This window comes from Venustampulla echinocandica, assembly GCF_003357145.1.
Source record: "Venustampulla echinocandica strain BP 5553 chromosome Unknown scaffold_9, whole genome shotgun sequence".
NCBI lineage: Eukaryota > Fungi > Ascomycota > Leotiomycetes > Helotiales > Pleuroascaceae > Venustampulla > Venustampulla echinocandica.
Genome location: NW_022474214.1, coordinates 936,580 through 952,543, shown reverse-complemented (window position 1 = coordinate 952,543; position 15,964 = coordinate 936,580). Strand labels below are relative to the sequence as shown.

Below are 15,964 nucleotides of genomic sequence, written 5' to 3'. Positions count from 1 at the left end.
GTTTTACCACATTCTCCAACTCGCACTCCCAGCACCCATTACATCAATCCGCTTTTTGATTAACTACTCAACGACATGGCGAATTTCCTCATAAACGCTGCTGGTATAATTGCAAGTATTGCCGTTCCTTTAGCACAATTGGCAAAGGAGGAACAGGGCGCAACTACTAGCTTTTCAATCGGCATTGGCGGCGCAATCGGAAATTATCCAGGTTTCAACGCGGATGGTAGTGTGCCTCACGTGGCTTTCTGGGATGTCAATGGTGGCAGGATTGGCCAGTACAAGGGCGACGCAAATGGCCACCTTAACCAGAACTTGGATTGGTCGCAGTCTATCAGCAACGATCAGACAGAGCCCAAAGGGTCCCCCGCTCAGCCAGAGTACATCAGCGTAGTGGCGGAAGAGTCAGATGCAGTTTGCATATCCTACATCTATGCCTCTGGAAACGGGGCTCAGTATGCCTGGTACGGTGATATGGGTTGGACTTGTGGTGCCGATTGGCATTACAGCAACTTTACCGTCGGAGACGGCCATTACCAACCAAAGTGCGTTTGGATCGATTCTGACCATTCCAACGGTCTCCGATTCCAAGGCCTGAGCCTTCATTTTCCGGACTTTACAGCCTCCCAAACAGGACAACAGGATGAATACAACAACAACTTGGATACGCTTTGCAAGAGTGATCCAAGAATGAAGTTCTGGCCAGGCATCGTTCCCGACGATGAGACACCAATTTTCAGGCCGCCTTTGGTATACAACCCTGATGGATCGGATGCCAACCCCAGTCTCGTCATCAACAAAAGCAAGAGGAGTTCTATTGAGTCTTCTCGTCCATTCAAGCGAGCTGGTCTACCAGGTCGACACCTTGGTGCCGGTCACTTAATTGTTAGTCATTTCGAAAGTCACAGCGCGAAGGACCTTTGTGAGAGTGCAACATCCATTGGCGCTGATTTTGTCTCTATGATTGAAGGAATATATTGCGATATGGCTGTGAAAGAATGGTGGTACTTGTGCTCGACTTCGATGGTAACTGGCTGCTTCGACCTCACCAAAAAGGCAATGGTGGGAAATGTGCCAGGGATTGCGGCGAATGGAACAGCCACAGCCATTAACGGGAGAGTCATACAAAGCAGAGACACTGCATCAGGAAGACTCATTCCCGTTAAGTCTTACGACACATCGGTTACATGGGGCTAGAATTCCGAGAGGCTTTGGTTTCTCATTACATGGTGATCACGTGTTTCCTTCGAGTTATGGAATCGGGTTTTCAGTTTCAGTTTTCTAGAATTTTGAACACTTTGTACGCATACATGTAAATCTCTCGAGCATTGCCTTATTTTATCAAATTTTGATTTACTTGCAATTCATCCACCAGGTTCCATCTTCAGTGATTGGTCTTGCGATTAGATTTGCCTTGAAAGTTTAAAAGTAAACAGCACGCGTTTCTTACACCTAGTTGGAAAATGACAACAATAAAGATGACATTACTGGAAAATGAAATCCACTGGCAGTAAAATGACTGGAGACCTCTTACCAAGCATTAACGTATAGTACACGTTATAAATACACCGAGAAAAGACTATATCAAATCTCGGTATCATATACGCAACCACAATTATTTGTGCTATAGTGATCTTATTGATTTTCACAAGACAACCACTTTCCTAGAAAGACTTGATCACGAGCATTTTTGGTTGAAGGCAGACACCTTGAGCTCAGTTGCCACTAATTGGCAATTGTAAATAGCTTACATATGCGCATTAACTCCAATCACGAAAAGGACCCCAACCGCCTGTATTTAAAGACGGAGAGTGCTTCTAATTCAAGATATGCGGGATAAGAGATTCCAGTCAGAATGTTACAGATACAGTTCAAGGCAGAATGATATAATTATAGTCATGGCAAGTGATCCCTTGCAGCGACAAATATCTAGGGAAGTCAAACAAGCGCGCTATACCTATTGGGATTTGGGGGCCTAATAATAACTCTTGCAGGCGAAGGATGTTCGAATCGCACAACTGTCAACAGGCAGCGAAGGATTTAGGCCCTAGAATATGAAACTAGGTAACGTCGTTCAGGCTTACTCGTATTTGACGCCTTCCGGAGACCCGAAAACGCCTGATCTCTGATTCCTTCTGAGGGTTAAGAAAATTTACTATCCAATTAGAAGGCACAGTCGGCCCCTTTTGGAAACCAAGGCTCGTATAAAACCTTCGATCTGCAGACGAGTGGAGCCTGAGGAGGCAGGGAATACGGAGTAAGCTTTCTTGGCCCCTTGGCAGGGGCACAGTGAAGTTGATAGGCGGACATTAAGCTTCCTTGGCACCTTGGCTGCGGCGGGAGAGGCGCAGGGTCCCCCGTCCATCCCGAGCCAGTACCGAGGTACTTCGTGAATTTAGCCCCCCCGATCGATCCTCTGGTTATTATTAGGACCTATCGATTCTTCTATAGTGGCAGTGTCTTGACATTTCCCCCCTCGTTATTTCAACACCTTCACCTTTGATCCTCACCTTTTCAATTAGCAAATGCAATTCTGTTCTTGCGCCCACGCGCTACTCGCTTCGTATCAACTACATTTCTTTTACTACTCTCAATACAGCTACCTTGTATTCCTCGATCTTAGCTTTTATTTCTAACCCAATGGTGGAGTTGTCTCAACTTATCAATTTTGACCAGCATTCTCATCCAGTATTGGAGATTCCGCCGCAGAATCTCGACAATGCAAGTTCCAAATTGGCACTCGCATCAAGCGTTATTTCACTGGTGGTGTCTTCGGCTTGTGTGATGTTTGCAGTTTTGTTTTGGCCAGACGGCAATAGAGTGAGCAGTTTTAAAGCCTATGAGCTACTTTCTATTTATTTGATATTAAAATTTCTATATCTCGTTACTCGAGTACTCGAATCCATCTCTGCACACACTGTTTTCGATTCGCGACGGAATCATAGCTAGAGAAAAACTAACCATAAAATAATTATACCATTAGACATACCTAGCATCTTCTATCACGAGTCTCACCTACGTTCTACTGCTCAACGTATTCCTATCCTTCGCCGCTATGATATATCTCCAAGTCGCACAGCTACAATCCTCAAAATTTGACCTCAATTACCGGGGCATGTACGGAGCTTACGACAAAGGAATCTTTGATTTCGAATCTTGGGAGTGCCAAGTTAACGGCTATAAGAATAGATTTCCGCGCGGGGCATGTAGGAATGCAATAGCTGGATGCGTTGCAGATATCCTCTGCTGCATTGCTGCCGTTGGCGCCTGGGCATTACGGAGGGGGAGATATGCAATTAATCGGGTGGAAAATGAGAAGATAAGTAGGAACGAGGTGTGGCTTAGTGAGAACAATGTGGGCAATGAGATACAGATGGACTAAGTTGAGCTTTGAAGACCTGAATACTAGAAATATCCTAAGGAAAGAGGGTTGAGACCCAAGTTAAAAACAAAGTAAAATTATACAACACAAATTCTTACTACTAACTAGGAAATCTCCAGCCATTACCTATAAGAATAATACTTGTGAAATACAGCAACGCACTAGTATAATTAACCTAACAACAAAAGAGTTGGTGAAGATGAAACTGCAGACGGCCCTGTCGACCCTCAAGAACTCAATTCAATACTAGGGTCTATTACAGAAATACAAGTATTAGAAGTAGATATAATACCTTCTATTTGTATCCTAAGTATTATTATATTATATTGTTCCTGACTATTCCCCTAAAATGTTTTTTTAAAATATAAAACCTAAATTAATAAAGACTTCATTACTTAGGTAGTTAATAATATATCTATTACTCTTACTAAGTTGAGTTACAAAAGGCAAAACTGTACTTCTTCCAATCCGAGATCCATCGCCTCCCCATCCATTATCCCATGTACATAAGCCTCACCAACGAGCTCAAATTGCTCCTCTCCAACTCTTCGTAACACGTACGGAACGATTGCCCCAAGAATGACACAGATTTTATCACCAGGCAACGCGTGCTTTGGAGCCAGTCCAACGTACCCTTTCTCTGACATAAATGGCCGAACTCCATAAAGATATCCCATTGCACCGTCATATTTGGAAAATGCAGCTTTTTTCGCCTCGTCATGGTAGCCGGAATTATTACCGTACATTCTAGCTATCACTTCGCAAAGTCCATCCTCTGCCGTCACCTCTGCCCGCCGACGGGCGTATCCGTGGTATTCTTGGTCAGCACAAGGAATCCTCCAAAATGCTTCGTCCCAGAAATTTTGATCTTGTATTAGTGGCTTCGGTAACATTTGGGCTTGTTCCAAGAATTGCTTGATCTCAGTCAGGAAGGTTTGTACCCCAGGCCAAAACCAATTCGCTGCTGGCTGGGTCCATTCTTCCGTTCCGAGTTTCTTGATCGTATCCACTGTAAATCCTGACATGACTATATTGTTTGACTTACACAGAGAGCTTTGCGTTGAAATTTTGACCTCATTGTCCAAAGTCGCATTGAACAATGGCTTCCAGGGAGGCGCCCTGGTTTTGTAGGAGCCATAGGGTTCTCGGAGAGGGACACTGAAGTCGGGGACCCATGAAGGGAGTCCTGGTTGACCCTTTGGAAATTGGCACCAGGATAGGATGTCCGTGTAATTGTGAGTAAGCAGAGCTTTTGCGACTTCTGTGTATACCTCATGAACTTCCTTCTTGTAATCTACCTTGATATCAAGTACTTCCTTGTCTGGTGCAAGACCAAGAATGCCATATATTCTGTCCCTAGGATTGGTAGCCTTCAAAGAATTTGAAAACAGACTTAAAAGCTCCATTAACGACGAATGGTAAGTGGCAGTCTGCTTTTGATACCTCCTTCGAGATCCGATGAGTCTGCTCGTAGCAGCTCTGCGGCCAGCTATCTGGAAAAATTGCGTGAGGAGAGGTCCACGGATAGGGTCCGATTGATCGGCAGCAGATGAGTTCCTTGAAACCAAAGTAACATGCATCCCAAGGAAGAGAATCCCAGCACACAGCTGAGGGAAGTTCAATCGCTTCTCGCCACATGCAATGACGAGATCAGAAGCTACCGAGAATTCTTGCACAATCCAAGTTCGTTCCCAGTAGCTTCTTTCAGTAATACACTGTATGGCTAATTGCGGAAATTTCAGGTCCAGGACCTTGGAGAGGTTCTCGAATGGCTCTCGGACGCTAGCAAGAAGGCCGTCGGGATCTGGGTCCCAGAGTTTCAGCATTCTATCTCGGCCAAGTTCAAGCATGCCTGCGTGAATTGCATCGTCTCCAATACTCCCAAGGGCCTGCATTCCAGTGTCACTGTCGTCAGCGGTACATCCAAGCCATGCAAAGACAGAGGTTGCTGCCTTGTAAATATCCGTCATCCGCATGACTTGCTCGTTCTTTTCGGAATTGTCCTTTTGATTGATGCATATTGCATCAATCCAGAGACGAACCGATTTTTCTTTTTGCCGGAGTTCGGATAGGGCGTCATGGAGGTTGACAGTGATCTCGAACTGTCGGCCGCTGATAAGAATTGTCCGCAGAGGGGTATCATTTCCCCAGGTGTACGATAGAGCCGTATACTCTGGCTTGTCAGTCCAGTTGACAGACTCTAAGCTGCCCTTAATCAATGCATCATGCTCCGTCGGGTCCGTCGAATTTTCAACTAAGGGTGAAAGTGTGAATATACGAATCTGCTCTTTTGCACTGAATGGGATGGCATCATAACTAAACGGGGACATGACGGGCGAATATTTCTGCCTTTGATATTGGCTTTGAAGACAAGATATGGCTCATAAATGATTGTTGACGGGGCGCCGTCGTGTTTAAAATATAGGGAAAATTCGAGGGTTGTTTCAGCTTCGCTGCAACCCCGGGTCAGTCTGTATGTCTCACATGTCGGCCACACCGAGCTCCGTTCTGTAATGTCTCAAACGCCTCGTAGTCTCTGATTTGATTGTGCTATTTTGGCTAGCTGGTGCATTTAGTGACTAGCATTTCAACCTGAATGGAGAAAGCAAACGTCCCAGTTGGGCGGCGCAAGGCCGCAGTCCACGCCACAATAAAAGCCTCAACCCCGCTACTGTTCTCGATATCGACTCAAAATTATGAATTCGGGCCCTCGGTATATTCTTTGAACTTTATTCGGACTTAATTGTACCAACCCGACTGTATTCACAGGACTATGGGAGATAGCTATATTATTTGCACAGAAGCATTGTATATTGGCCGCGTTTGACATCCTCAACATTCCGAGCCTTGCCAGGCTCGACGCTGAGCACGGGCTTCCCTCACTTCCCGGAGGAAAGAATGCTAGTATCTCAAGCTACGCAATCGGGACCGCTTTTACGTTGCTTGAAAGTTTCGAATATGAATTGAACATTTGTTGAGTTGGGTGATGGGAGTTGGAGTGGTAAGTGCCGGTGCGACTCGTGTAGTCGACCAATTCCACTCCATACTGTCTCCCAAGCCTCCAACACCTTCGGCGATCCAGTTTTCTTAGTAATTAGTATAGGATATAGGATGCTGTGCTATGTCTAAAATACAACCAAAGTACAGATCCTACACAGAGTTTTCAACAAGCTCATATACTTTGGCATATAAGCAAAGGCTACTCAAGCTAGTACTTTACTTATAATATAAGACAGCTCCTATAGTATTAGTTAGAGGATCAGTCAATTTAATTACTATTACTCTACTCTAAATAATTAGTCTAAACCTTAATAGTAATAGGCCTCGGTAGTAATCGCTAGCTCGTAGTAAACTAAATATTTGAGTATTTTTTTATACTAATTTAGAATCCCCTTAATTTATATGCTAATCTTTCAATACTTTCAAATTATTATAATCTACCTATTTACTCTCTAAATACTCTAAATATATTAGTACTTACTACTTTAAGACTAGCTATACTAGTATAAGTTAATATTATTATTATTTCGTATAACTTCTCGACATTAAGTTACTCTAATTACTAAAAGCTTGACTTTAGGATAAATCCGAGCTATTCGAGAATAGCTAAAACTAAGGTTGCGAAGCTTATAGATCCGCGACTGCAATTAAGGGCTTAATTCCGCCCCGCGAGCTATTATTACTATTATTTTTGTTGAAAGAATTAAAGGGGAATAAAAGGGGCTGTACAAAGCGGCATTACAATAATAGCTTAATTAGGTATTGGGGCTTGGGCCGTGCCAGGAGGGGGGGGTGGGTAAACTTATGACACCCCACTGTAGTTGCCTACAACTAGATCAGTATACTTCCTTACCAGCTTCAAAATGGAGGCAGGGCAAAGAGGGCCGTGGTCAAAATATAGAACCAATAATGAGATGTCTTCAATAAACTCTGCGCTGTTCTTAATTTTTAGTTTATCAAGTCACAAAATAACCAAGTTGCCAAAATTAGAGGCAGCAGTAAACAAAATTCAAGGCCATTCCGTCCACTCGCAATGCCCGCCGACACAGTAGGCCTTCCCACAGCTTTATCGACGGAGCATCTAATCTCCGTAGACCCCGAAGGGCTGTCGCGTTGCGTTGAGGTGTTGAACGCCATCTCAATCCACATTACATCCAGCCTTGCCTCCGTTCCGTTCGGCATTCTCCCAGCCCACTGCCCCCCATTGCTCCACATATTTAAAATGATCGCACTCGGAGCATCTGGCACATTGATATTCGTGCTCGCCGCCATCTCACCATCAACATACCAAGCGCTATGACCAGGTACCCAATCAAGGCGATGTGTTGTCCAGGCTGACCACTGCCTGCCCGCTTTCATCGAGACGTTGTATGATGAACCAGGATTGATTTTGTTGGCAGAGTCAGTGGTGGGTTGATTCGAATAGTGAACGTTGTTTCCTGGATCCCGTGTCAAAATCTCAATGTCAGACTCGGAAGTGTCATTGTGATATGTGAAGATCCCCGCAACAGCTCCTGAGGCCCCATTTACGCGGACTGACGCCCGAATGGAAGCGTAGAGGATGCTCTTCTGCGCGAAATCGATTTCGGCTGCCAGTTGGGAAGAGTGTCTGGTAGCTGAGAGGGTGAGGTACGTGGTGGGCTCCTTCAAAGAATCATCGCTTCTAACTACGTTGCTATTAGTCTCTCCATCTGCCTACAATTTGGATATAGATATTACCAATTTTTACATTAGAAGCCGTATAGTTCCATGAAATTGTGTCCTCCCCAGTCACTGCTTTGGCCTGCTCCCTGATTTCCCAATCGCGACTCCACGATGAGTCATTAACGGAAAGACTTTGGACTTGAGGATCCCAGCGAAATGCGTTATTTTGCTCTATAATTGTTTCCTGGAGGCTACGAAAATCGTAGAAGCGGTAATATTGGAAAGAGTTGGCGTAGGACCCGTTGATCGAGAAAGTTGTACAACCATCCGCTCTGGCAGACGCGGCATAAAAGACCGCACAACATAGCAGGAGAGTTAAACGTGTCATTTCGTGGATGACGAGAAATCATGAAGGGAGTGAAAACTCCGAAATCATGGTCTAAAAATTTGCAGCCCTGCCCTTGCATTCACTTCCAGCGTATGCTGCATTCATAAGGACTTTCCGATATATCAATAACAAAAAATGCAGATGCCCGTGTAGCACTCCCGATGGCGGCGAGATAAGAGATGTGGCGCATACTAGGACCAAGCTGAAAACCTGGAAAATCGATCTGGCCAGCACAACCTAGGGCTCGACAAAAATAGACAGGGACAGCCGTATTTCAGCCCTACTAGTACGCCGATGCAAAGGCCTGGCCAAATCCTGCTCCTACACGTTTTCAACTTTTCATTCCAATGCATTTTGGTTCTCAATGCCTTAGGTTGTTGTAATGCAGCGCCTATTCTCAAAGCTATCTCCAATTAATATTTAAAGTGGTGTAAAACATTCGTGTCTGCTCATAGTCTCATGGATCTAGTTATAAAGATAAAATTATAGAAGCGCTATTTCTTAACATTCTGCCAAACCTGCCGCGCCTTGTATAATGTGTAAGACTCGACAGATATCCTCGCAAGCAGTAGCAAGCGACTTCTCTGCCCTGTAAGATAGCTCTGATTCTGCTCTTGAAGGATCTGCCACACACTTCGCAACGTCTCCCTCTCTACGCCTGACTTTCTTTAATGGTATCTGTCTCCCAGATGCCTTTTCCATGGCGGCTACAACTTCCAAAACAGAGTGCCCTTCCCCGGTCCCAAGATTCAGGGCTCTGAATCTATATTGACTGTGAGGAGCGGCAGCTGCACGCAGCGCGGCGACATGGCCTCGTGCAAGGTCAGTGATATGGATAAAATCACGTACAGCGGTGCCGTCATTTGTCTCCCAGTCCGTGCCGTAGATATTGAGGAAAGGTGATTTTCCAGTCATGACGTTCACGACGCTTGGTAATAGGTTTTGAGGATTGCCACGGGGGCTCTCACTCAGCATGCCCGAGGCGTCACAGCCGACAGGATTGAAGTATCTGAGTGCAAAAATGGTCCATTTTGGGTCTGCAGTTGCCAGATCGTTGAGTATGGCTTCGCACATCCATTTGGTGCGGCCGTAGGGGTTCGTAATGCCAGTGCTACCGCCTAGACTTGTCCTTTCTTGTCCCTGGGAGTCGACGTATGATGTCCTTTCGTGGGTGCACCTCTCTTCCCGTATTCGAAGGCTGTGTTCTGCCTCCAAGTTACCATAGACTGCGGCAGACGAGGAGAAGATCAATCGCTTAATGTTGAAGTCGCTAAGGACGCCGCAAAAGTCAACCAGACCTCCGACATTGTTTGAGTAGTATTTGAGAGGGTATTTTATGCTTTCGCCGACAGCCTTGTATGCGGCGAAGTGGATCACCCCGGTAATACTCGATCGAGGTATGTTGGCATTGGTCTCTATACCCAGAGGTTCTATCCGTGACTTTGATGGTCTAGAGTATTTATTGAGAATAAGCCGGAGTGTTTGCTGATCTCGGTAGTCGGCCTCATAGAATTCGATTGAAGGTTTTGTGCAGCTGGTCTTGAAGTGCTCATTGACGAGGGTGTGGAGATTATCCAAAACGCCACGGTAGGAGTTGTCTAAGCTGTCGATTATGATGACATTAAATCCTTCCTTCAAAAGCTCCCATGTGGTATGGCTTCCAATGTAGCCCAATCCGCCGACTACCAGAGTATATTCTTCATATTGAGCCTGAGAAGCAAAAGAAAGAACTGGCTCGGTGTCGAACAGAGTAGATGACCTGGTGGCAGGAGTACTGACCGGCGAGCTGGAACTGGATGTTGACTCTGTTGATGATCTCGGACTTGATAAACCAGACCTCAAAAACTCTGCCATCGAGTAGCTGCTATGCAAGTATGGAGTATAACATGCAACAAATTATCTATGCAAAAGTTTTGGTTGCACCTGGCAATATATATCAGTGAAGGCTCTATCTTCCAAGCAACATGCGACTCTCCTATAGTCAGTATATACCTGCCCATCCCAAGTAACTCCCTTCGTGAGCGCTAAATTCCTAGGGCGGCTGAGGTTGTCAGGTTTCAACGGCAATATTCTTGTCTCACAGACTCTCACTAAAATCGATTATCAGAACGCTTATTTTGGAAATAGTTCCTTCTGGCCGTGTGCTCTCGGGCTTGTTGTGCCATATTGGGCCTAGAATTCAGGCCTCTCGAAAAAGGAATATCGGCAGTTGCCGTCGAATGCTCTTGTAACTACCAAATAGCATCCCGGGCGTCCACATGAAATCCGAATTTTCAGCAACTATCCGTTGAGACGGGAGGGCACGTCTCTGCCCCAAAAACGCATTGATATCGAGATAGTCGCGTTATGAATGGGTTTGGGTCTAGGCATGGGGGAGGCGAAGGCGAGAACATCCCCCCAAGCAATGGCTCTAAGTATTTCAGTATTAAGGTGCGCTGTCGCAAGGCTATCCCCACCACAGCAAACGCCACTGGCAAGTACTATTGAAAGTCGTGGTGCTGACCACGGCAAATCTGGTGATGACGATTACAATCCGTGCCACGTATTCCAATTTCTAATTTAGCCGTGTTGCGTGTTTGTTTTTCTGATATCCTCAGAAAGCCCCCTCCGAAGCTCTGGAACATGACGCCTTAGTCTGTAAGAGGCACCTGTACCCTATGCAATTGATTGAAACTTGCGGGATCGAAAGGCAACTAGTCGATATCATCAGGTCGCATAGGAACGGTCCAGATGATATCACGATGTGACTGAAGGAGCGCCCGTACGCAGCAGAGTACCCGTACGTAGGGACTGCAACTATCGACGTGAACAGCCAACACGGAAACCTGGCATGCTCTAGACCGAGACCTCGGACTGGGGCATGCAAGAACACGATACCACATGCTCAGCTGCATCTTAATTCCCCACGCGGTCTTTACCTCTGTATGTTGTGTTGGGATTCGATGCTTAAAACTTGAGAAACACGAATAAACAGCCAGGCAATCCACGTACGAGTACTCTACTGCTGGTGCCCGCCACACGTGGCTTGGGCCGCTTGGCCATGGCGACGGAAAAGAAAATCGGCACTATTGTAGCCTCGAGTAGGGCTGAGCAGCATCGCAAGATTGTCAATAATAATAGTCATAGTCGGGATGTAAAAGGGGGGATCATGTCCCGACTGGGCTGCGGCTGAATATTGACGCAGGGGATCCGAAAGGAACTTTGGACCTTAGGACCCCTACTGTACCGAGACAGACCTCGGCCATGCCTCCAATCGCCCACGGAAACCGCCCCCTTGTGAAACGTGTGCATTGCTGATCAGTTGCGTTGCTTTTCGTGCCCTCCAGGGCTTCCCTCCATGAGTCCATTCTACGGCGACAGCACTCCTTGGCGAGGAACGATCGATCTCCCGGCTCCCGAGTCCCTGGAAACGCCAGAGGCAAGCTGAAGGGCTAGCCACATACGAGTACGCCTCGCTCGCATCGTACCATCATCTTGGGATCCAGATCAACCATAAACCCCGATTTGGACAGGCATCATGGTGCAAATTCGCCGCCTGGGCAATTTCCGCTCGCCAATTCAGGTGGTGGACTTGAAGGGAGAGTCGACGATCCTATCGCGTATGGTCGCCCGCACTAACAAACAGTTCTATTTACAGACAGACTATCGGGCTGCCAGCACCACGAACGCCCATCCTCTACAACACCGGAGCACTCCTCCATCCCCAGACTAAAAGGCGCCATAATGGCAGCCGGTTGAACATCGGGAGCCTAGGCCCCCTAACGCTTGCGCCATACGGATACAATGTGCAGAAATGCGAAATATCCAAATACACGACGCCTGGGCCGTTCCGAACCACGAGTCCCGGTGGCGGTTCACAGCGACTAGCAAAGCCACGCATCTATGAAGTGCATGCGTTAAAAACAAACGAAATGGGAATGTCCGAAAAAGGGTCCGCCGTTCTGAGCTTCAGCTGCTAGTACGAGTAAACCATCCAACATGCGCATTATCCCCTCCCGAGTGTTCATGATGTTCGGGACGTTCGTGAGAACAATGTCTTCTGATACGAAAAAAACAACCGTTTTTGAATACTTCTCTTCACCTAACTAATGTCTCCATTTTCCGACTTTTAGACTTCTCTCCGCTCGTTTTGAAAGGTGTTGGTAAGTCATGCTATACCTAGAAGAGAGAACGAGAGTTGATAAAGCCCAGGCTTAGACTTAGACTTCCCCTCCCGACAACTGCGATAATGTCGACCCCAGCCAATGGTTCAAGCTCAAAAAATAATAATGATCAAACAATCACATTCGTTCCACAATATGACGCCCAAAAGAATCCGTCCATTTCGCCCTTTGAAGAAGTTTCGGTAAAATCAGAAATCATTACACCAATAATCCCACAATCTTGTTCGATGCCCATCTCGCCAGCATCAGCGCTACTACACGGGCACAAGTCAACATTTCATGCGAGTAACAAGGGCGCTGAGAATTCTTGGTGTGGTTCTCCGGCGCCTTCCATTTATTCAGAAGGTTCCGAAACTCTTGGTACGGTCGGGCTACAGCGTCCAGTGCCCCTCCATCGACGTTTATGGCAAAAATATCGCTCCCAAGAAAGGATCTTGCCGCAACATAGTGGCTGGTCGAGCCCGACACTCGCCGGCACTCCTCGCTCACAATCTGGGAGTGGAGATTTCGTTCTCTTGAGTACAAAAAAATCCCCAACTCCGGGGACTCGAACAAAGTCGTTTTTCCGAGCTGTGAGGGATGCCATTTTCAGGCATATCGATCCCAAAACTGTCTTCGAAATGTTTGATTTTCGGGAGTTGGTGTATCCTTTCGGCCTTTGGAAATACACGGTACTTCTCCTTGTGGGATGTGCCATCGCCGGCGTCGTTGTCTCGGAGCATTATTTCCACTGGATAGAAGAATCTATGGAAATCACAAGAAAAAACATGCTGCCTATACTAGTTATTGTCATTGGTCTTGAGCCACTGATGATCTCAATCGTCCTCCTCGTTGCTAGAGTTGCAAAACTTGAATCCGGATCAGGAGCTTTGCCAAGCGGTCCCGGAACAGATGAAGAGGACGACCCGAGCATTTTGGAGAAAATCACCGATCACCGCACTGCGCTCGTAATCCCATGCCATAATAGCGACCGGGAAGCCATGAAGAAGGTTCTCAAGTCTGCGTATCCTCACTTTAGGCCGCAAGACATCTTTATCGTCGATAATGGGCGGACAAAATACCCTCCGGACGATTTCCGTGACTTTATGCGACAGCAACATCCGGACATTGTGTATATCTGGTCGCCAATCGGTAGTAAAAACGCAGCACAGCTTGTTGGGGCGTTGGCAGCCAAGGACTACGAGTTCATCATGACAGTTGACGACGACGTCTCCATACCCGCCAATTTCCGCGCTCCGATTGATAAAATTGACAATCTAACAAAAGGTGTTGCTTTTCCCCTTCGCGCCATCGATGCTCACGGTCGCTCGCCACTTTTCATGGTGGCATGGCAGGATTGTGAATATAAGATGTCTGGGCTCAGTAAGCTGGCGGAATCCCGGCTCTGCGGAGTCTTGTATCCCCACGGTGCTGGTTGGTTCTGCGAACGCAACACTCTAATTGACCTGATCAGCAATTACCACTCTCTCGACTTCATTGCCGAGGACGTGAACACAGGCCTCTCGATGCAAAAGATGAAGAAAAGAATTGCATTTGATTCTCGAATTGTACTAGAAACCGAAGTTCCCACTACGCTCATTGGCCCTGGTCTGAACTGGTGGCAGCAGCGTAAAAACTCGTGGGAAATGGGCCGGCACGGTCGTCTGTTAGCCTTTGCTGGAAGGTTGTTTCTCTCCTTCAATGGCCAGACCACAATCCAAGGAATACTGGCTCAAAAGTTCATTCATTGCTATGCGATCGCCACGGTTGTGGTGGACTGGGTCCGGGTCCCTGTGCTCGTGACAATGGGATCAAACTTAGCATTCTGGCGACAAGCTCTACTCCTCAGCCTCGTCTCAATTCTGCCACTCATGGCATTCAAATATATTAGCGCGAGGAGACGACCTGACTTGCAACCTGGATTTTGGGGGTGTTTGACCTATCCCTTCTACAAGCAACTTTATGCCCTTGTGTCCATCATTGGGGCGGTACGGAGCGTGGTCCATTATATCGGAGGCCATAAATTGCCAAAGACTGTTCGCCAAATGATAAAGAGCAATGACGAACGTGCCTTTTGGACGGATCCTCGATTTGAATCAAACCCGGGCTTCCTAGCTGATGAGGGCGAGATGTTGCAAGGGGGCTGGAGTGGAGCGACGTCAAGCCAGGTGACTGTGGTAACTGTACTCGTAAAGTAGGACGCACAGTTAGTCTTAGAGAAAGGTCAGGATTGTATAAAGTAGCTTAAAATGCAGAATATCGAGGAGTGTTTACCTTTTGGACAAGCATTTGCAAGTGATGTTCCATGGAGGATGAACAAATGCATCGAGAGTTTGGCGACGACGACGAGCCTGGATGTGGGCGGCGTCGTACTCGTACTCGTGCCCGCGCTGGGCTGGGCAACAGCTTGACACGTGACTTTACTCACATCCACTGAATAGCACTATAGGGACTGTACTTACTTCGTACTTCGTACTACTTTAGATATCAATACAACCAAGATGCTAGACACTTAAAGTTTAGAATCTATATTAAAAATATACTAGGTCATCTTAATCCCAGCCTACTCGTGTGATTGTGGCGGTTAATCCCCCGCACAGGCCTTGGAAATGTACGGGCACTACTATGTACATAACCCTCTAAGGCACCCTATAAATTGAGCGAAGGGTACGCTGAAATGCCCTGTAGCGTGGGTGGTTGCACAGTGGATAAAAGTAATCTGGGCCCAAACTTCCGAAGCTCAGGCTCCATCCAAACAACTTGTCTCCCTCCAGAGACAGGGAACGGCATGAGGATACTCCCAAGCTGCTCCTTCTCATCTACAGACAGCTGATCACTTTTCAGTTCACTTCAACGTGCTCGGCAGCTGTGGCCCCGGGAATAGGCATAATTTCACCGCAAGCTACCGTATTAAAATGGGCGCGGATCCAGCAGGCCAAACGCCTCTGAGTTTGGCAACCTCGTGGACCTTGTCGGCCAGCTTGAGATCCTTGGCGAGATTTCGAGCCATAGAAAAGGTCAGTACGTTATTCTTGGAAGTCCTCCCATCGAAGCGTCCCTCGATTACATTCGCAGATTGACCGATTTAGCAGTTCAGCACCGCCACCTTCGCCTACCTTCTCGTATTTCTAGACTCGCTCTGATGAGAGATAAGACCGTAAGGATATACAATATAGTATACACATGCTTGGCGGTGGCATTTTGGTTCTTGACTTTCACTCGCCCGGGGAAAGACCCATGGGGAAGTATACCGGCTCGCGAAAAAATAACCTCACCGCTAGCAGGAGGAGATCATATACCTCGTATTTCATTTTTCATATAATGCAAAGTAAAGTGTACGTGTAGCCGAGTTTATCAACATCCCCTCTTCATGCCGAAATCTAAACAAACGGGTGTATCGGATGGGTA

The 15,964-nt window shown here is 46.7% G+C and overlaps 5 protein-coding genes across 5 annotated transcripts; 2 read left to right on the top strand and 3 right to left on the bottom strand.

The window, feature by feature from the left end:
- Positions 1–75: 75 nt before the first annotated feature.
- Positions 76–1,197, top strand: BP5553_09054 (uncharacterized protein; the record flags this gene model as incomplete). The annotated part of the gene is made up of 1 exon (XM_032017677.1): positions 76–1,197. The coding sequence occupies one exon, from the start codon at positions 76–78 to the stop codon at positions 1,195–1,197; it is 1,122 nt and encodes a 373-aa protein (XP_031866320.1).
- Positions 1,198–3,819: 2,622 nt separating this feature from the next.
- Positions 3,820–5,712, bottom strand: BP5553_09053 (uncharacterized protein; the record flags this gene model as incomplete). The annotated part of the gene is made up of 1 exon (XM_032017676.1): positions 3,820–5,712. One exon carries the CDS (start codon positions 5,710–5,712, stop codon positions 3,820–3,822), a length of 1,893 nt encoding a protein of 630 aa, XP_031866319.1.
- A 1,618-nt stretch (positions 5,713–7,330) lies between these two features.
- Positions 7,331–8,414, bottom strand: BP5553_09052 (uncharacterized protein; the record flags this gene model as incomplete). Its single annotated transcript, XM_032017675.1, has 2 exons — positions 7,331–8,049; positions 8,102–8,414. 2 exons carry the CDS (start codon positions 8,412–8,414, stop codon positions 7,331–7,333), a joined length of 1,032 nt encoding a protein of 343 aa, XP_031866318.1.
- A 501-nt stretch (positions 8,415–8,915) lies between these two features.
- BP5553_09051 (uncharacterized protein) lies at positions 8,916–10,268 on the bottom strand (the record flags this gene model as incomplete). Its single annotated transcript, XM_032017674.1, has 1 exon — positions 8,916–10,268. One exon carries the CDS (start codon positions 10,266–10,268, stop codon positions 8,916–8,918), a length of 1,353 nt encoding a protein of 450 aa, XP_031866317.1.
- A 2,374-nt stretch (positions 10,269–12,642) lies between these two features.
- Positions 12,643–14,754, top strand: BP5553_09050 (uncharacterized protein; the record flags this gene model as incomplete). The annotated part of the gene is made up of 1 exon (XM_032017673.1): positions 12,643–14,754. The coding sequence occupies one exon, from the start codon at positions 12,643–12,645 to the stop codon at positions 14,752–14,754; it is 2,112 nt and encodes a 703-aa protein (XP_031866316.1).
- Positions 14,755–15,964: the final 1,210 nt, after the last annotated feature.